Source organism: Diuraphis noxia, unplaced genomic scaffold (assembly GCF_037042655.1).
Source record: "Diuraphis noxia isolate RWA-SAM2 unplaced genomic scaffold, SU_Dnox_SAM2 contig0001, whole genome shotgun sequence".
NCBI classification, from domain to species: Eukaryota; Metazoa; Arthropoda; class Insecta; order Hemiptera; family Aphididae; genus Diuraphis; species Diuraphis noxia.
In genome coordinates, this window is record NW_028301711.1 from 42991154 (window position 1) to 43014459 (window position 23306).

A 23306-nucleotide genomic window follows, 5' to 3' on the forward strand; every position below is an offset into this window, starting at 1 on the left:
TTTAAATTACGTTTTAAAATTTTAATTAGGTTCATCATGTAACGGTTTTTATATAAAGATAGGGCCATTATAAATTATATTTGTCTTGAAATAATATCAATAATACTAACATTTATAATTTTTTTTTTTAATGACTAGTTTTCTAATAAAGTCATATTTAATAGGATCCACTACAATCATTATAGTTAATGTTTCCGGTGACTACTGATAAGTTTTTATTTCTAATTAAAACCATATTTTACACGATAATATCGATGAACTCTTATCTTATGATTATTGATATGAACACATTTTCTTATAATCAATCATTAGATTGAAAATTGAAATTTATAAAAAATGTTTAGCATAAATAAATTTTATAAGTGAATTGTTATTGTGAATTATGGTGGCTGTTAATCCGTACGGGAACGATAGCAGTCTATACAAACTAATACCTAAATTGTATTGAAGAATCCTCTTTGTTATTTGTACGTTTTTTGTATGTAATCATTATGTGGCGTTTATTTGACAGCTACGAAAATTTTTTCTTCATGTGTGTGCACCTTACGTCTTTGTACAACGAGAAACGCATCGTGTCTTGACGAAAATCAGCATAATATATTATCTTGCTTGAATTAGAGTATAGTTTCACTATGAAATCAAATTAAGAAGAATTCAAATTTTTAATATTTAAGTGTATTTAATACAAATAAAATTGGTTAGGTACAAAACATGTTTATAAAATATATAATATCTATTATGTTTTCTTATATTATAATTTTAACTTATATTATAAGCACATATAAAAAAAGGCAATAAAAAACTTTTGAAAATCCTCTAGATTTGTTCCTACGTGTAAAATATTTATGTTTTCTAAAAATATTATGAACCTAACCGAATGAAAACTATTTTGTGGGTTTTTTGTTACTGTGCAAGTGTGTTTATTGGTATTCTATGTAATATATAAAATCATACAATCAAATATTACTGTAAACCTTGTTTGATTTAACTATTTGAATTTAAATAACTATATAGCTGTAAAATATTTACTATTATTACATACCTAGTAGTATAGTGTACACTGTAGGTAATAATTAATAGATATAAAGTTATGTTTGAATAGAGAATATTTATTATGAAAATGAAATATGTTTCAAAAGCCATTTATAATGAAAAAAAAATGACAAAATATAGTTGCCAACTGGAATAACAACGTAAATAATAAAATATTTTTTTTCGGATCTAAATACGAAATACAGTGACACATTTTAGAAACAGTTTCTAGGTAGTAGTGTAGTACAAACAACATGAGTTTTTTTTTTATCGCAATTTATCGCTTTTTCAAATGGCGTTTTTGAAATGTTTTTCATTATCAATGACATTTTATATTTTACAATTTCGGCCTCAACCCCCGCTGAGTCACAGCTACAAATCGAACATAAAAGGTTTGTTCAAAAGGTATAATATTACTTTTTTTAGATTAATCTCTCGAATGTGCACGGATATAATGTATAAAAATGCCAACGAAACTGCAGCAACAGTTGCATTATAGTTTGTTAAATTATTGTGCGTATTACCACCGCTGTCTCTTGAACCTGTAAAATGCTAATAAAACTCGGCGATAAATGTCTTCAGTCCGATCCCCGCGCGACACTCACCCAATGACTACGCGCCTATCCCCTCTATTGAACAGCTGAATTCGTCAACAGCCTAATTTTCAGCGTGGTCCGATCCCCGCACTCCCCATCATGGTATAACTGGGGTCCCCGCACACACCCTCCACGACATCTATATATACATGCCTCGGCTGTCTGTCGGCTCCCATCGTTGTATTGGTATATCGTATACACTCGGGTAGTATGACCGGCCTACGTTATATTATTATGATACACAGCTAGTGTTTTATTGCGCATCAGTCAAATAAGTCTGTTTTGATCGTATTCAGGGAACTTCCGGAAAATCGTTATCGAAATAAAATAGTTTTTTCTCTTACTATTTACTTCAAATTTTAAATAAATAGTGTCTGCATTTTTTGTTGTATTAATTCAAGTTATATGTCTCCGTAATTTCGACGTCTTATAAACCAATTTACGTTGTCTCGATTGTTATCACTGCACATATTACTTACTTTCGATTCCTGCATAACTGACGGATAGGCTACCACCGATCATCATTATTACCCGTTACACAAATGTCATCAAGAAAATCTATTTCACAATCATCAACATTGCAAGGTTCAGAAATACTACGCATTTCCCGACGCACATTAACAGCACGCGATTCTTTAAATACGTCTCCAACGCCATCACGTGTTTTGCCTTTGAATAAGTCTCTGAATATTTCATCGTCACGTGTTTCGGTATGTGCGCAGTCTCATATAACAACAACACCTGTTAAACCACTTAAATTACATGTAAATGTGTCTTTATTCCAAACTCACTCTCTTTTTTTTTCGTCTTACACACTTGAAAAACCGACAACTTCACATCCCATTTTCAAACTTTAAGATTATTTCATGCCTCAGTATAATATATTAACTAATGAAATTAATTTACCTGCTAATGTAGGCAGTTACAACGTGATCGTTTTTGATAAATTTAGCAATTTTTTGTTTCAGCGTTCCAAGGACAGTGACAGTAACAATACACCACTGAGTAGCTCTAGTCACAGTGAGCGCAGTCTATCATCGTCACACTCGCCATCACCGGATTCACAACACCAGTTTTCTCTGACCATAAACAATTCTACCAACAACCAAAATTTCCAACATCAATCCAGGAAAAGGAGTAAAATTTCCATTGGCAATAGATCAGTGATTCCGTCCCCTATTGATACGCTTAGTAAAAGTAACAACTTAAACGCTGTTCACCAAAATCTCAACGAAAATTCAGGTGTCAAAAAAAACAATCACTATACATCTAGTTCGACTGAGGATAAAAACCAGCTCTGTTCATCACATACTGAATACTCGTCGAGCTTGTGTGCGAAGGAACCAGTCATACTTGCCACAAGAAAAGCTCATATAGAGAATAACGTTGATAATCTTATTAATGATCTGCATGCTTCATTTAATATAACTCGTATGGTCATTAATAATCATAGAAGTTTCATTGAATCGAAACTTAAGCAAATGAATGAACAGTGTGAAAAATTGAACATCAGCTTGAACGATTCTAAATAAAATTTAAGCCTATCACCATAATTTATCACCATTACTTATCAACAAACCACTTCAATCACCAAAGCGAACCAAATCAACTACCAGACATTTGTCACCGGAATATCTAGCCACGGAGACATCAAAATGGATAATCCGGCAGCAGTATTGTCGGATGACGTGGTTGACTGGAGTTCACAGGCTCCATCGACGGGCAGCAATCAGCCCCAAACACAGCTTCGGTTAAGCGGTGGTTCCGACGGCATCTACAGTACCAATATCTCAAATAATTCTCAACAGACACAATCACCAACACCCCATCAGAAACAACAATTTCAACAGCCGACACCACAACAACACTATAAGCGCAATGCGTCAACTTATTCAATAGACATTCCAGCAACCCTTGGATTGATGGTGACGAATGGCAACCCCGCTGCCAACGAAAGATCAACTACATCGTCTACGTGAGTACATATTTCATATTTTTTGAGTGTAATATTATTATTGCTGCACATTAGCATACAATATTGTAAGTATTATCACAATGTTTAGTAGGTATACGTGATTGCAGCTAAGTTTTGAACTTGGTGTAAAATAATAACAATTTCTGATTGATAAGCATTTGGCGTAGAATAAACGTGCTTTATATATAATTTCATATATAATGCATAATATATAATATTTATAAATTAATTGTATAGGTACTTTTAACAGTATTTACACGATTACATAAATATAATTGGCAACTGTATGATAAATCAGTAAATAGGTACAATTTATAAGGTTAAAAAATGTATTATTAACCAAATAATTGGAATAAGCTAAATGTTTGCCCTTGGAAAAATTATGCTACTGGATTTCTTAAGAAACTTTAATTTGTATTAAAAATGTGAGTAAAATTAGATTCCAACTCAAGCGGGTTATCGATAATATTTTCAACTGATCGATATCATCGTTCAGAAATTTTGATAATGGTAACTCTAGTCACGTATTCACAATATTCATACATTACAATAGGTTGGGTTGCAGCGTGTGTTTTTCACTTGCCACAGCAATTGTATTATCATTATTATATTATATGATCACGAAAACGTATGTTCCACGTGCATTTAATATAATATTGCAGTGTACCATGTGTATACATTTTTTTTGTTGATCGCTCGATGTCACCAAGGCCACATTCAGTTACCTATACAAGTTCCGTCCCCATTACGTTGTTTGTCTGGCGAAAACAATTCCGGGATTACAATCGGTAGTGCGGAGGGTGGTTCAAGGGATTTGACCCTCTGCAACTACCACTACGCTGCCTCTACATGACTCTTGGTGCGTCCACGCTGTTTAATAAGTACCACGCCATGTAGTGTTAGTTTAATTTTACGACTGCTATTGAAAGCGTTTTTCTTTTTTTCAACTACCCCCCTCCACAGTTTTTTTTTGGGGATCAATACCTGTGTGGTGTATCAGGTATAGTATGATACCGATTAAAGATAATATAGAGAGTATAATGGTATATTATTAGTACATGCGTTGCAAATAACGTATGCCTATATAAGGCAGTTTGCAGGTATTTCAAGTACAAGTACCGAAAAACTCATCCCTCGCAAGTCCTAATACCAATACATCATCGTGTACAAATTTAAATAATGGGTGATTAAAACTGCTATGAACACGTCCGAAATAATATGTGTAACATAAATTGACACCGGCCGCGAAGTAGATGGAGCTCGCGCGATTCGTCAATCAATCGGCCAAAGCAACGGACTGCATGCAGTGCACTGCATTTACGTGCATTCCTATTACTCGAAAAATGCACATAATAATATAGTAATATGTACAAGCACACGCGCACATTGGTCGCGTAGTGTATAATCTTCGACATTTCTTTGAGCCGCGAAATCATCACGTGAATCACTCGGACAATACAACGACGACATTAATCGCAAATGAATTATCTAGCGTACTTTCTAATAGGTATAGAATATTATATTATAATAATTATTATTATCTCGTCTCGCTGTACCTACGTACGTAATTATAACATTGTATTATTCACTTACAGTCATGCTATCATCGTATCTCTCTCTCTCCGTTCGCGTTACACTGCTGCAACTGATAATGATATATATATATATATATATACGTATATATACGAATGAGATAGTGTTAATTTATTATGTAACTTGCACCAGTTTAAGAGGACTAGAGAAGTGCGCGTTATAATCTCGTAAACACATAATAATATGTAGGTATATGGTATATTATACTGTATATGTTGTGCACAATAATAATATTATTACCGCCATTTATACCATTATTGGTACCTTATAATTCACGGGCTATGTGTGTATTTTATGGATAAATACAATTATATATATATACATATAAGTACCTATACGCGTTCCCGACGTCACAGCGATTTTGATTATAATAATTATCCGTTCTAGATTCCACGGGAGAACTGCGGAAACATAATGTTACATAGGTATTATGTTTCTCGCGGAGACATGTGACATTCTTTCGCACTCTTGTGTGCGTTTTTCACACAATTTGAACTAATGCTTTGCATTTATGCCCACGTATTATATATTACCTATATATACCTATACCTAACTAGTAACTATGTTATTGTATATGGTTACAAAACTATTATGTGCGTTCCTACGCTAACGTACTCGTACTTATGTTGTGACGCTTGTAGAGAATAGTTTCGTATAATATGGTTCGTTCGTTCTCCTCTTGCATCAGCTCGACGTTGTCTTGATTCGGCTTTGAGCGTACCTACATTCGTGCTTCGGTTATTTCATCATATCATACGATGTCCGTGGTCAGATTACGTATAACACCTATGTACACGATTTCCGGAAAACCGTGGCGTTTTCTCGCGATATTTTCTCGGTATCGTGCAGGCGAGACATATTCTAACACCTTGCAGATACATCTATACATCTACTGCAGGAAATGTTTGCGGATTTTTTTTTATACACATAGTAAACACCGATAATCGTATGCGACATGACACATAGGTATATACCTACATATTATCACATGATGGGAGGTTAGGTATACCCGTAGCCCGTAGGTACTTGCGGTTATAATTACCATCGACGTGCAGTACCTGTCATTATATTATACATTATAATATATACAATTATATACATTTGTTTAATATATATTATTAGCGCGTAAGATTAGGTATACGTATACGACAACGGATTTGCAGATGATGTGATGTATGCACATGCCGCGTGAGGGCGTACGTGATGAAATATAATAATAATAATAATAGTAATAAATAATAATAATAATAATATTACATTATTGTAATCGAATTGGGTTTTTTTTTCACGTTCTCCGGGGCCACATCCATCTCTCTCGGTACGACGCCAACCATCGTCCAAACTACCATCGTCTTTGTGCGCCGTGCGGTCATTCATTGTTCGGCTGCCGTTCATTGTGCTTGCACGTACTGAATAAAAACGGCGTGTTCTGTCTCCGTGTGTGCCAATGCGTATCGTCGCGTTGTATCGTCGTCACCGTTGCAAACAACAACAAAACCGACTACACCGATAACGACCACACCACCACTGACAACAACAACAACAACAACAACAACAGTATGAAGCTGACTGAGTACTCGAGTAGCGGAAGCAGCAGCAGCAGCAACGGCGGAAGCGTCAGCGACGGGACCGCGACCGCCACATCGTACATCATATCCGGTGGCAAGGGCGAAAAGGCCGATGGCAACGGGATGGTCGGCGGACGACGCCGCAAAGGCGGCAAGAAGCAGCCGCGTTACGATCCGTTCCAGATGCGAGACAAGTCTAAGGCGACCACGTACGTATAATAAATAATTTAAGAAAACATTCGCTACGACATCGGGTATAATATTATAACTGGACTATTGTGGTACTAACGGTACCGCGGTAACAAGATGATTTAATATTGTGTTATTCTACACAAACGAATTGCATGAACAATCGCTAAACATTTGTTGAATAAATAATGAGTTATAATGTTCTCTTAAACATAATTTAGTGGCCTATGATTAGTACATTATATTTTATTGAACCATTCAATAAATTGATTTTCCGTGTAAGTGGTTGATAGGAAAGGCCACGCGCAGGTTCTATGTAGTTTTGCAAGCTAAGCAGTGTTATTATAATTTGATGCTCTTGTACGCCATGTATGTATATTATATATTATATAATAAGCATTTATGGCATAATATATAGCATGAACGGCTGCAGCGGTGGCCCGCAAAGGCCTCGCAGATCTTTTGAGATGAGCAATACCTGTGTAATTTTGAATATGTCTCCACACTCACTAAATTTTCATTTTTCCTCGTAATCAATATTTAATACTTATTAAGTTTGTTTGTTTTTTCATATTTTCCTGACCATCGGGGTTATATAATATACAACAATGCGTTATACAGTGACAGCGGCGCCTTATTGCATCTAATCAAGAGCAGCCTCGGCAGTGGCATCCTCGCCATGCCAAACGCGTTTAAAAACGGTGGGCTCATCTTCGGACTTATCGGCACGGCAGCCATCGGAACGCTTTGTACACATTGCATATACCTTCTGGTAAGTCTTACGACAAAACAATTTTGTCAGGTTATTATTATGTATTTTTTTTATAAAACACGTTGTCTCGACTTCTGTTTAACTGAATTTTTATATAAATGCTTCCACAGTATATATTATAGATATTGGTAGTACCTATTACAGATATATAACTATATAAGTATACATCTTAGTCATCCAAGTCATAATTAATCCAAATAGCCATAGCTTAACAATTATAATCAATATAAATTAAACGAGTTGTTAAATGATGTGCTTTCTTCACAATTGTGTTTCTAATGCATTTTGTTCTATCACTTGTTAATTTAGTTAATAGCTATATAATATTATACTAAATTGATATTTGAGAACGTGGCAATTAAAAAAAAGAAAATGTTAAATTATTTATTAAAGAAACTAAATCAATGTTAAAAATAAACTAGAAAAGTCCTAGTCACTAGGTTTTGATTTTCGAGCGTACTTCATCACCGACAGGGTCACTATTTAATTTGTTCAATAAACGATGTAACCGAGTTTGAAGTAATATTATTGTGATTCCCACCTCAGTTGTGATACCAGGCGAAAAAATGTCACTATTTAATGAATGTGTTTTATTTGAATCCACTAGCTGTTAAACCATTACAAACAATACACAACTCTGAACAAAGGCGATGCGTCAACTTTTATTTCAAATGATATTTTATAATGCTTTACATGACTATCAATTATTATTAGAAAACTATTTTTCTGTTTTGTAATATAAGGTAAATTGAAAAAAATTTTAACGAAACCATACCATGCGTATTTTATTATTAAAATCATATTATACCTATTATAAATTATTATTCTTAAAAACCATAATCGAATATTATATACATACCAACTGAAGAACGGTAGAATAGATTAATAAAAAAAATGTTATTGCATATAAAAAATTATTATTTTAATCATGAACTATTTCCATTTTTTGTAGTTAATTTTCTTTTTATTCACAACAACGAACCACAAAATAACGTTTGTGATTTTGACGAAATTTACACAATATTTTAACTTTGAAAGCTTATAAAAAAATGGGTCTATTTATTTTTGATATTAATGCATTTTTATAAGAAAAATTTAGTAAGACTTTATTTGAATTACAATTTTGAACTTTTTGACTAGAAATAAAATTTTGTATTTCATCAACATAAGCCGAAAAGGAACAACACAATATAATAGAAGTATTAATGTGCGTAGATACATCAAATAGAAATAAAAATGAATTTTGTGTAAAATGTTATATAGCTAACACAAGATAGTAAATGACGATTCAAATATTTTACTGCGGAGATTGAGAGCGCATTCGTTTTCTTGCACGTTCGTTACGTTCCGCCAACAATGCAATTTTGTTGTTTTTGATATTAGAGTAAATTTACCTAGAATCATATTTAAATTGAATTTAAAATCATAAAATCCGATGAAAAATTGTATTTAAATTTTAATATTTTATCTATACTTATGATGGCTAACATTTAGAAAAAAAACCGACGACATAAGGTACGGACAATATGTTACGATGAGTTTGACAATAGGTTAATTTTCTCTACTATAAAAATAAGACAATTACACTAACTCTAATGGAAGTGCGGAACATAAATGTATTATAATATTTTAAAACATATTGTGTTGAATACGTGAAAAGTAAATATATGAGTAGCTATATTATATTATAATGTTCTGTTAAAATGTATGGAATATTATATATAATGGAAATAGAGATACTAGAGATAGGTAGATAAAAAATAAATAAATGAAATAGTCCGGAAATATTTTTTAAAAAGTTTTATAAAAAAATTTTTGACCTTGAGTCTGTTCATCCAATATATTTTAATGATAATGATATACCTATCTGGTAATTTTTTGCCGCTGTGTATTATAATTACAATTATCCGATAATATTATGTTATGTTCTGATACCCGCCATGTCCTATAATACCAGCTAAATAGGTACAATATATATTATAATATTATATATGGTTCTTTTGTGGTTTATTTATATTATGATTGTTACGTTTACGTCTCGCAATCACATGCTTAACTAAACTAAACTAGTGTGAAGTAGATATTGAAGTGATATTGTTTTTCAGGTGCTATGTTCGCAAACGCTTGCCCGCCGTACTCGCCGCCCTGCCCTCGGCTTTGCCGACACCGCTGCAGCCGCGTTCAGCACTGGTCCTCGCCGTTTCCGTGCCTGGGCTACGTTCGCCAGGTATGCTATAATAATATTATGCTTATTCAATTTAATGGTTTCCGGCTTAATTATTTTATCATGATTATTATTAGACAGTTTATGTATTTTTTTTTGTGTGACCCTCGATTTCGGATTTACACTCGTATAATAGATAAACGCAGCATAATGGTTGTTTGTTTATATAATAATCCATCATTACAACTGTGGTGGCGGCCTACGAGATTGAAAACCAGTGATTTAATTTTATTCACCTCCCCACATGCTCTTGTTGGCGGGTGTGTGAAAAACGTTAAGTAGTATAGCTATATAGGTACATAGATATTTAAATGTTATAGCTACCTAGTGATCGATCGCTGTTGTAGTCACTTCACCGCAACGATATAATAATAATAATTATTACACTATATATGCAATGTTAGCAATAATAAGTATACTGTAGTATAGTCGATGATGTCTTGTAAATTGTAATATTGTAATATTCTTACAGATAAATTATTTTTATATAGAAGTATATTCATTTTTTTAGTCTTTTTAAAAAAAAGTATACATAGTTACCATTTTTTATTGAGACTTCGGGATTTTTTAAAACGTGGGTATAGGTAATATGCATAATGATTTACCAAACATGCTAACCTGCAGCATTTTTCTTCAATAACACTGTTATTCAAAATATGATTTTTCAAATTAGAAGGTATTGACTTGATGCCATATTTTAAAGTTCTTGAGATTTTTCGTGCTACTTTTAGGCTGTTATATGGAGAAAAACTTCTGTTCTTAAAATAGGAACCATCTTTTTATATACTGAAAATTATTTAACAGATAATTTTTCTGAATATCTTAAGAAATAAAAATGGTCTTTGAGTCAATCCCAAAATTTGTAAAATATGTAAATATAGATTTTCATAATATTTTCTTTGAGCTTTTTTCAAGTATGTGTGTACCTATTTAGAAACTTTGCTGTTGCCTGTTACTATATTATACTAATTTAAATAATATTGCTATTTTTCAGCAGATATAATTAAGTATCTATTGGTCTTAAAAATTATGTGTATAAAAATTAAAAATGAACTGAGTGTCGTAAATATTTAATTTGTTTCTGTTACTGTTTAGGTTTTTGATTTCATTTACTTTACCATATAGGCTTTTTGCGTTTAGATAAAAATATTAATCTATTCATCTTATTTATAATAAATATAAGTGAAATATTAAACGATAAATAAAAATATAGGGTAAAACAATTCAAAATTAACAATAGCGATCCTTACGCTAAAGACTTCCGGAACATAGCGTGTTGTCATAGTACCTATGTATTATAATTTATAGTACCTACATTTTCGTATTATTTTCTAGACATGTTCTGGATGTTTTTTGTGTGAAGTGTAAAGGTCGTTTTTAGTTTAGATGACAGAAGCTGATGAATGTATTTTCATTAATTATAATTCGAGTAGATGAAAATTTACTAAGAAAGATTTCAGTAATTAAAAATGTTATTATATATTTCACAGTGTGTGTTTAGTTGTTATTTTGGATAAACAACTTTGTGTGATATAGTAGATTAGAATCATGATTGTTTGAAATGACATAATATTATAGTAGGTACCTACTTAAACTCATATGACTTCAGACAACTGACAACAAACACTAAAACAATTAAATTTACTCTAGTAAGTTATGTTACACGCACTCTAGTTAACAATACAACATAAATTTGATCGAAATTTTCTCATCAAATTTGATCGTTGTCCTCCAGTCTTTATGAAAATACCAAAAACTTTGTTTATTATGTAAACAATAAACATACATAATTATTTCATATGTGTATATATATATATTCAAACTCTATATTACTAATGATACAATATTATGCAATATTCACAACATTTTAACTCTTTTTGGACTATAACTATAGATATAATTAAAAATGTATGTTATGTTTTTTCCCTATAAATTCCGTTACAATTTTAGAACATGAGACTACAAATAAATGTGAAGATCGCAAAGCCCTGCGTACAAAGATGATATAACATGCAAACACTTTTAAGATACAACAGTATTGCATGATGGTATACTGTAATATATTTTATGTTTGGTATAATATCACCATGAAATACACAATAGGTATTACGTGATAACTAACAAATTAAAATGTACAAACTGTTATTTATAAATTCTAAAACAAAACGTTTACAATACATATTATTTGTACCTATATTAATAACAAATTAATGCATTAATGCAATGTAGCAAAATAATATATCAATCTAAATATGCATTATTACTATATTTAATAAAATTTCATTATACGCAATTACAATGAACTAGGTAAATTTATGGAAAGTCTACCAACAATTGTTCACATTATTGTGGATGAAATTAATATTATATCCAATTAATTGTTAACTTATATTTATTCCTCGTATCAAGTTTTAGTAGCTTTGTATACTTATAGCCATGCTTTTTAAAACCGATTTCGTTTCATATTGTTATGGTTCCTTTATAACAAATTATTTTAATTTTTGTGTGTTGAACGACTGAATTTTCAGTATAAAGAACATACAAATTCATAATTCAATGTTAATGAATATAACGGCACTTGATAAATAATTAATTTATGTTAAATACGTATATGTAAATGAATTATTTAGGTACATTAGCGATTGCCGTATTTGTAGTAGCAATTATATACTTCATTAAAATGTAGATATATCTAATTTAGTTTAAAGTATGTATAAAATAAAATAATACCTACCTTGAGAAAAGTCGTCAGTAGATGTTTTTTTTTTATTTGTATTTTTATAACTCTACAATTAGTTGCTTAATAGTTTTCTTCTCTAGATTTTTAATAGCTTTTATCAAAGATTATTTTTCTTACGAGTTCTAAGAGACTTTCAAGTCAATATTTGTATGATTATTGTTTTTTATATTATGTATAATAACATCAAAATGAATGCCTACATTTAAAATCTTCATTCTTATTTGGCTATTAAATTTAATGATTTTATATTGTTATCTGTCCGTTTATTTTTAAATTGGCACATTTTTAAAATTTAAAATTTTTGGAACATTAAATTACCTTTCTATAGCCTCCATTACAATTAAATAATGTATATCACAAGAGTATTAAACCTCTATGAATTAAAGACGTAAGATATTTTGTGAATACCTATCGGCTCTCCGTAGTTAATTTATACAACCTTACCAATATACATTAAAAAATTATAATATTTACATCGCTGTCAGTAGTGTATAAAGAAATAATTTTCGGGGTAGGCTATAATATAAAGTTTCTAACAATAATGATCTAGCACCCAGAGGCTACTATATATATTTAACAGTTAAAGCTGTAACTTCGGAAGGGGGTGCAACCCACTAGATCATCCTTCCCCCTATATACGCCACTGATCGCTGTATATATTATATAATATATCTAATGTTTGTATCGTTCAAAAAAAAAAAAAAATTATCAAAGAGAATAACTTCATAATAATTTGATTTTCGTTGAGTTAGATTATATTCGAATTACACTAAAAATGACTGAAGTATAATATTTAACCAAATATATTATACATTATATTATTTATTTATTTATATTATAAGAAAAAAATAAGTTAAAGCAAAGTTAAATTTTAAATTTCATAACAAAATAAAGGTATACTAATTCTGGTATATTCTATTAATTATTTATATGTAACGTATAAGTTTTTCAATATTTAAATAAATTATTAAAATATATTCAATAACTTTCTATTATTTATAAATTTATAATTATTACAATGTATATTATGTAGGTAAAAATTATAATAAATTATCAATAGAATATTATAGCGATTCTATTATTCTAATAGTTCCCATAATTAATTATAATCATATATTATAATACATTGGTATTTATGAATACGATACGTCGATACACCTACAACCTACTTAAATAAATAAATAAATAAATATACGAACTCTGAATATAAACACTATCATATGGATAAATAGATGTATTTATTTATTTATACTTATGAAAGAATCTACAAAGTTTATAATTATGATTAACAAGTTACTCTTAACACAAAAATTTATTTCAGGTTTTTTACATTTTAATCCATAACTAAAACTAGATATTTTAATTCATGCAAAATTCATAATATTCATAAATTTAATTTATTAAAATATTTTCCAGACGCTGAAATAATTTCAATAGGTACATTTTAATTTGTTAGTTAATATCAATTATTTAAATGATTAAGACTCAAACTGAATTGTATTTGGTGACCTTATAGGAGTTCTATTAAAAAGTCAATTAAAAAAATTATCATTTTAATTTATGAAAATGAAATAATTATTTTTTAAATCAATATCATGAATTTATTCAATGTCTCGCTCAGAATCTTTACAAATTAGTCATTTTAAATTATGTGTTTTTCTCATAGTTCTAGTTAATAGTTGGTACTTATAAATTACCCATATTTAGAAATTTCAACATTTGTAAAATCTCCAAATACCTCATCTTCATTAAGACGTTGTCATAAATACATTTTAAATTGAAAACCGTGGAAAAATCTGTAGAATATATATCACATTCATAATTCAAAAATTGATTATCTTAGTGGTTAAATAAATGTATATACTAGTAATATTTTGGTATTAAAATAACATAAAAAGGAGATTATAAAACATTTTGAATATTTTCAAGCTTAACACAAACAAAATTAAAAAATATGTTTTTCTCTAATTAATTGTTTTATCAGCTATCAACAGGTTTTACGTTTTAATATTAAATATTCTAGTATACTTATGAACTTTTAATGGGGTAATAAACTAATAGAGAAATAAGAATACGCAGGGTTATTATGATAATATGTCATTTTAATCACCTACAATTAAATCGCCTTGGATATAGAAGATATAGGACTATATGAGGATAAGCATCTAAATAAATTTTATAAGCAGTTTCAAAAAATGTGAGAACCATAAGTTTCCCACACATGACACATTAAACGTTTATGTATATAATAATATTAGTAGTATTTCAATTATTACAAATATTTAATTTAATTTAAAATGTTAAAAAAATAATACAATGCATTGGATATTATAAGGTATTATATTAATTTATTATTATAATATATTACGACGAACGTACATTAATATTTTAAATTGACTAAAAAAATATTTTTTTATCTCACTCAATTGAAAATATTATATTTTTCTTATTATTTTCTTTCATATGGATAATGTCATTGATTATAAATACTTGTAAAATCTGGTTATCATGAATTTGCAGTATACTCGTAGATAGTGATAAAATACAAACCACGATATGCACGTTTATCAATAGGTACCTACTATGCATTTTCATTACGTTAAACTACATTGAGTATTATTTCTAAATGTATTTAAATTTCTTAGTCAATGCTTATTGTAAGAAGTTAGTTCGATCTCATTAGTTTATCGTCCTCTCAAAATACGTGTCTGCAAGGATAACATAATAATAATATGTTATATGTAAATATGTAATTTAGTAGGTAATTGTAATGACATATTATGGATTGATTATTATGTTTACACATACTATTTGGTGATTACTGATAAATATTATTAATCTTTAAACATTATTACATTTATGATGATATATATATATATATAAATATATACATACATCACTCAATAACAAAATGTCATGACCTTTTATGAAGATATTCAAAAAATCATGAAGCATGGCCTTTTACGAACGATCAAATATAAGATTGCCTTCAATAACAACAGTATCAGTCACGTTATAGCCAATGTGTAAATATCATATGTATAATATATATGTTGTGAAATTTTATAATTGGTATACTTAGTAATAGTTTATAGTATATTTCCGCTTGTCGGATGCAATAATAATATTGTCATTAGGAAATCTGGTCTTGGCAGAGGTGCACGCCTTCATAAACCGCAGAGGAATAAGCATAATAGGTTATTAAAAGAAAGTTGAGTTTGACGAAATTACTGTACCATAATACGTAGATAATTAATGTAGAATTATAAGTAAATATTAAAATAAATAATACAATATATTCTTAATTGAAATGTGAATTGATATTTTATAAATAGTTGATTGCAACTTAAACATTATCTTTATCGAAAAACCAAATGCATACAAATAATCTTCAACAGCTTTAGATTTGAACATATTATTTTTATATTAATTGATATTCATTTCATTAATTTATTTGCAAATTCCAAGCACCATTTCCACGTAACATATACGTTATATAGGTATAATACATATACCTAAGTTAGAACTTATATTATAGGTAAAACTATTATACTTTATACACTAATATTGCACACTTGCGAAGTTTATACTGAGTGGCAGAATGTAATAATACGTGAACTATGTGTATGAACTCGTATATTTTAATATTTTTACTCGTATATTTTAATATTTTTCCAAACTTTCAGTACTAGGTAGTAGGTATAGAACTAAAACCTATTTTTAAAGCCATTTTCATCAATACCTACTGAGCATGATTTATTAAATACTACTTGTACTTATTAACTACATAAAATGTTGGTGACATTGGTGAATTGCACTGTATTTTTATGACATTTGTAAATACAGGAAGAGAGAGAGAGAGAGAGAGAGAGAGAGAGAGAGAGAGCGCGCGAGACAATTATTACAGTAAGATTATAACATTATTAACATTCTGAGTATAATATTATTTGGTGATTTTAATATTTACCATTAATAATATTGCTAGGCGTTGTTTTTGTGCTCACCTCAATAAATATTATTAGAGTATAACATACGATAGAACGAAGAAATCTTGCAGGTTTTCTTCAATATTGTGGTGGTTTAATAAAATGTTAGCAAATAGTGCAGGCACCGAATAAAATTAATTTTCTAATTTGTTTTTTTTTTTTTTTTTACATTTTGATGCACCCTGTTCAATACAACGAATTGTAAACTATATTTTTGAACTGAACATGCAGAGAGTTTGTCAATGCCGCCTTGTTCTGCACGTATTATTTTGGTAACACCGTATACGTGGTTCTCGTCGCCGCTTCTTTCAAGCAGGTAATATTATATTATATTATACACATTACACAAGGTTCTATTTTTTAGAGTGTTTAATTAGCCGAATCATCGTGTATATTATTATTGGAAGATGCTGTTAAAATTAAATGGATAACTATAGTACACACATTATTATGGTTTTGATTTTACTGAAATATAAAATTACAATAACGTTCACATAATATAGATATCTCGACAACAATTAATTAACATTTTTTCATTAGATATTTTATTCGTTGTGCAATTCACCGAAAATATCAAAGTGAAACGCATTGCCATTTAAAACGTATAAATGTCATCTGCTTATATTCTGGTCTCTGAACTATTATTTATGCAATCAATATTATAGGTTCACTGTGAGTATTTTTTAAATTGAAAACAAATTACACCTTTTATTAGAGTCATCAATATTATAGTTTTTGGGTCCATTCCCCCAGACCACGTATCGTATAATTGAGGCTTTATACTACCCACTTACATATGTATTTAATATTATGCACACACATGCTTGTACAATATCTACAGCCTCACAGCACACGTTATATAGGTACCATATAGGTAGTATAGGCGTGTCCATGGGTCTTGTCTATCATGCACAGGCATGACCAGCGAAATTTGATTTTAATTTAAAATCTTTAAATTCGGAGGTCATATCCCTAAACCCTATCAACCATTTTTTTTTTTTTTTGGCATTGGGTGGGAGAGGTGCAGTTGCCTCCTCTCCTGGATATGCCAATGATGTGCATGAACTGCAGCGAATGAGATCTGGATACGCCTATGGCATATACGTATATGAGTTTATACCGATAACTTTTTTTACGCGATACACTCTGTACACACAATGTCGTGCAAAAAAAAAAATGTAATGTTCACCATGTGGTTTATCGTTCACGCACAGGTGGCCGACACGCACACTCCACTGGAATGGCACATGTCTATCCGCGCCTGGATCCTCGGCCTGGCCATCCCGCTGGTGCCTCTCGGCATCGTTCGCTCGCTCCGTCTGCTTGTCCCGTTCTCGGCCATAGCCACCGCGTTCATAATGGTCGGCTTGGGATGTACCATGTCGTGGGTTGTGACCGGCGTCAGTCTGTTTGCCGACGAGAGTGCCCTGACGGCGGCCGTACCACTGCCGGAAATCGGATCCCGCCCGTGGATCGCCCCCGTAGGCCACATGCCCCTGTTCTTCGCCACCGTCCTGTTCGCCATGGAGGGCATCGGCACCGTGAGTACCTACATCTACTACGGTTCTAGTATACACATAGTGTTACTACCTATCATACTATCCACTTATATAGAAACCAATTAAATATATAATAGAAATAATATGACTATAATATATATAGTGTCATATTATTGTAAAACAACTTTATATTAACTTTCTGTAGAGGGAAATTCTGATGCGTTTCTTGGTGAGTATAGCACATAGAACTCGTGCTGAAATAAAAACCAAAATATTCTGATTTAATATATTTTTATACCTAGTTGATATATAAAAATACTTTCACGGTTACCTACATAGTATTTTAATGATGTGAACTAAAATTCACGTTTCGATTTGAAATCAACTATATTGATTATATTTTTATCATTAATAGAAATGCATTCTGTCGTCGCGTAAAACCATAATAATATAATTTTGTAAATAGTCTACACACAGCATGACTTTTGCAGGTACTCCCGATCGAGAATTCAATGCGCCATCCGCAACGGTTCCTCAATGCTCGTCCTTGCGGAGTTTTGAACGCCGCCATGGTGCTAGTCGTGTGCTTGTACTCGGTCGCCGGATTCCTTGGATATTTGCGTTTCGGTGACGCCACTGACGGATCGATCACGCTCAATCTGCCCAACGATCTGTACGTATAAATGCAATTGCAGTGCTTAAATAAATAAAACGTTAAAAATATGCAACATTGCTAATCCATATATTAATATGCAACAATTATTAAGTACAATCGATCGTGCTTATATGGCTTGAAAGATAGTAAATAGTATGAGCGCCAATGCTGTATATAAATATCAATATTATGAAAACTAAATTATGTTTCAGAAAGAAATATTTATGCTGCAAAATTAACTTTAATGCTACCTATTCTTTTACTTTTATTTAGTCACTCGTCACAATAGATATATAATTTTTGCCAACTTGATGTAAAAATTCGTAGATTTTAGACGTATATTATATAACCAGAGACAATTGTAACTTCTTAACGGTATTTTTCAATATATACAATACTAAAAACAAAACTTAGCCATCATTATCGTGTCTTGAAAATAAAAATCGTTTTTGAGAGCTCAATTAGTATTTTTTTTAAATGCTTTTATGCTTTTAAGAACTCTCATAGGATTTTAATTTCTTTTCTTGCGTCCGTTTTACTGTTGCATTTGGTTAATACATAATTTTCAGCCAGATTCTCGTATATAATATACGTTACCAGATGTATATTACATTACTACCTATAGATATTTTACCCATATGTATTCATAACCTTTAATAATTAATGCTAAGAATTACTAATTGCACTCAATAAAAATTAGGTTAGGTTATAATTTCGGACTTTTATTAAAAACGTGTACCTACATCCTTGGATAAATAGGTAAATTATGTCAGTAAAAGCTGACACAAAAATAAAATAGAAATTAAAGAAATGTAAACAAAAGATGCATGGTTGAATTTAATATAGGTACCTACAACTATAATATTATTAGTATTGATTTTGTGAATTTTAATTTGAATAAAAATTCAAGATTTTTCAAAAAGTATATTATTATTTTCTACCGTTTATTTATTAGATTTAACATCCTTTAGGACAGTGTCTGTATATTCTAGGATTTACACAACTTTTTTTAGAAAAACCTTGAATAAGGTCTAGGAATTGTATCCATTCAAATTTGTTGTCGAACATCACTGATACCGTCATTGTTAATCGCAACATGATTGCATCTCTTTTCACTTCCGTTTAGATGTTAGTTTCTTTATTGTTCAGAAAAGTTTCTGTACGACAGAGGATCTTTATAGTTTTTTTCACCACATGTCCAAATAACGTGTGTTTAGTGAAATTTATTTGAGTAGTCACGTTCACATTTTTATACGTTATATAATATAAATATCAAACATGGTAGGGGCTATAATACAGTGATGTAGGGCGTAGGGCGAGCCTATATAACTTATAAAATTGTCCACTCAACAACGGACGTATTGTGCTGCAGGTTCGCCGAGTCGGTGAAAATCATGGTGGCGCTGTCCATACTTTTCTCTTACGGTCTGCAGTTCTGCGTGCCCAGCGAGATTGTGTGGACCCGCCTGGAGCCATGGTTGCGCAAGCGTCGTCAAAACGACAAGTATTCTGCGGACACCAAGACATCGACGTCCTGCGGTGCGGTCGTGAACACCATCGCCGGTAGCACCATGTCTACGGCCACCACGGTCACTACGGCCACCATTACATCCGTGGATGAGAAAAAGCAGCTCGAACTCGAGTCTAACTTACAGGAGAAACCCATGGAAGGAGCGTACTATGTGATGAGAGCCACCATGATCCTGGGAACCGGTAAGATAGTTACGAATTCGAAATTTGTGGTTACGAATTGGTTACTATAACTAATGGTATATATATATATATCATCCCTGTTATTCTTATTGTAATGTATGTACCTAGGTATATTAAATGTGTTTTTCTGTGATTCCGGACAAATCGTCCGATTTATTATGATGGAGATTATATTTGAAATTTTGAACGACCGTTTGACAAACACCAAAGATACACCACCTGATAATAATAATATTACCATATTAATATATTATTCTAAAACTATTTGGCTGTATATCGTTCGATATGACAATTAATATATAAAGGTTATCGCCATAATCCTGGAGTCCAAAAAAAATATAATATTACAAAATTAAAAATTAAAAAATTATTAAATAACAATTTTAATTTGTTACTAACGAAAAATCGTATTTCTGATATTATTTTTATAGTATTTACTTGCGTAATTTTGATCGAATATTAATTATTAAACACTTACAACTAACGACGTTATAATTCGTAAACCTGCAGCGGTCTATTGCAACTGCAGTTTTACATTCTGCATTTTGCTGCAAAATATACGTTTTTCCAACACATAATAATATTATAATACAGTCATTAACTAATACTTTAATATTACAATATAATATTATGTTTGCAGTGTTTATCGCCGCCCTGGTGCCTGATCTGGCGCCATTCATCTCGCTCATCGGTGCAGTGTTCTTCTCAATACTGGGCCTGATGTGTCCGGCCGTCATCCATCTGGTCGCGTTCTGGAACCACGGTGACGAGGACGGTGAGGACGCGGACGATGCGACCGACTCGGAAGACGACTTGGACTTTGACGGCGACTATTACGCGGTGGACGACGACACGGACCTGGAGGCGGTGCAGCGACAGCCACAGCGGAGGAGAAGCAGCGGCCGGTCGACACGACGCCGCCGTAAGGGCATGAGTCGTTGGATCGTGGCCAAGGATGTGGCCATCGTGTTGATCGCGCTCATCGCACTGGTGTCCGGCACGTATGCGTCGCTCGTGGACATCGTGGCGTTCTACGGATTAGGTGGCGAGGGCGGTCACCACGTTGCCAACGCCAACGGCACCGCCGTCACTTCCGGCACCACCACTATCGGACCGGGACCGGAATCGGCGTTCCTGATAGCGGCGAACGTGACACCACAATAGATTGGCGGACGGGAAAACAAAACAATATACAATAAGATAATAATATTATAATATACACCATCCACTGCACCAACGGCTGTCGTCGTCGTCGTTGCCCACCCCCGCCCGCCAGCCATACAGCCCGGCATGGCTATAATAATGGTTACCTTCCTATATATATATTATACCTTTATAATATTTTAATCACTGTTGTAATACGCGACTTTCTTGTTTTTATTTTTTTATTTTTCAATCGCCTGTGTGCATTTTCGTCCGAATCATATTTAATTATTCATCGTCAGAAACATTTCGCCTCTCCCTATGTATACTTATATTATGTACTAGACGTCCTTACATTTTTGATATTATTTTAAAACTGTCGCCTGTCGAAGTAATTATTTTTGGTGATAACTAATAATATCGACAACGCTGCCCATGTATATTTTATCTTATTATCGCTGTATTGCCTTTTGTTTTAAACATTTTTTTTTTTATTTATTAACTACTTGTGTGTATGATATTATATATTATTATTATTATTGTTAGTTGATAAGTTAGTGTGTAGTTTAATTCCAGCGCAAACATTATTTTCATATTGTTTTTCGCTTTAAAGATTCTCTCTATATAATTTTATTTATTATAATATTATTATATGGTGATCATGACAAATTCCCTATGATTTACATTTAGTTTTAATGTTATGACTTTTTTTTTAATGATGTTGGGCTAATAATTTAACAAACGCATGATAGTTCACGAGAAAATATTTTGTAATCGTAAAATATGCAATTAATATGGTACATTAGTATACATTATCATTATAGTTATTATTAAAATTCAAAATATTACTACTTTTACTATTTTCACATAATAATTTATTATTTATTTCATTATTGATTCTTAAGAATGCATAAAATCATAAAGTACAATATTTTGTATGGTACCTACTGGAATCATATTATTATAAATGTATAAATGTCAATTAAAAAAATTGGTTTAATATATAATTATATCATTTATTATCACAATGATCGTTGCTTATACTATTTTTATTCTTGTTCTAATTATTATCATTATATGTTTTCTCCCTACCGTAATCTTACCATCATTATGATATTAAACAATTATATAAATACTATAATATACAGTCATCGCACGGTGATTATATATACATAATCGTATGATTAAGCACATTATACATCCATATACATATAATACAATATAAATAATATATAATATATCGCCTCGTCTGTCGTCCTGGCCGTTACGGTCATCGCGTCCAAATGTCGCGCGACGTTGTAAATCATAATTATATGCCCATTTGTAGTTATTGTGTACCTACAGTATATCAAACAAAATATATTATAAATTATTGTAAAAAAGTAATAGCTCCGAGATAGTAATAATTTGATGTCGCATTATCTCACACAGACGCGCGTGTTCTGTTCTCCAACGTGACGACGACGACTTTAGTTTTATAGTTAAGAATAACTTGTTCCTATATTAGGTAGGTAAGTGTATCGGTATCTGGTATGTGTGCATGAAATGAAATGCACACAATTGCACAACAATATTACACACACACACACACACACACACACACACACACACACACACACAC

The 23306-nt window shown here is 31.3% G+C and overlaps 1 protein-coding gene across 2 annotated transcripts in view; it reads left to right on the top strand.

Annotated features, from left to right (window-relative positions):
* The window catches only part of LOC107163117 (proton-coupled amino acid transporter-like protein pathetic), a 44558-nt gene extending 21827 nt beyond the window's left edge, over positions 1-22731 (top strand). Inside the window, exons 1-10 of one of the 2 annotated variants that reach the window (XM_089230809.1) lie at positions 1405-1424; positions 2597-3603; positions 6755-6973; positions 7575-7725; positions 9831-9952; positions 16907-16991; positions 17890-18216; positions 18666-18847; positions 20202-20542; positions 21183-22731. In XM_089230809.1, the coding sequence (XP_089086935.1) occupies positions 3284-3603; positions 6755-6973; positions 7575-7725; positions 9831-9952; positions 16907-16991; positions 17890-18216; positions 18666-18847; positions 20202-20542; positions 21183-21706 (2271 nt within the window). In that variant the 5' untranslated portion in view covers positions 1405-1424; positions 2597-3283 and the 3' untranslated portion in view covers positions 21707-22731. Of the gene's footprint in view, positions 1-1404; positions 1425-2596; positions 3604-6754; positions 6974-7574; positions 7726-9830; positions 9953-16906; positions 16992-17889; positions 18217-18665; positions 18848-20201; positions 20543-21182 lie in introns of those variants that run through there. The other variant, XM_089230808.1, reaches the window with a different exon arrangement.
* The last annotated feature ends 575 nt before the right edge of the window (positions 22732-23306 follow it).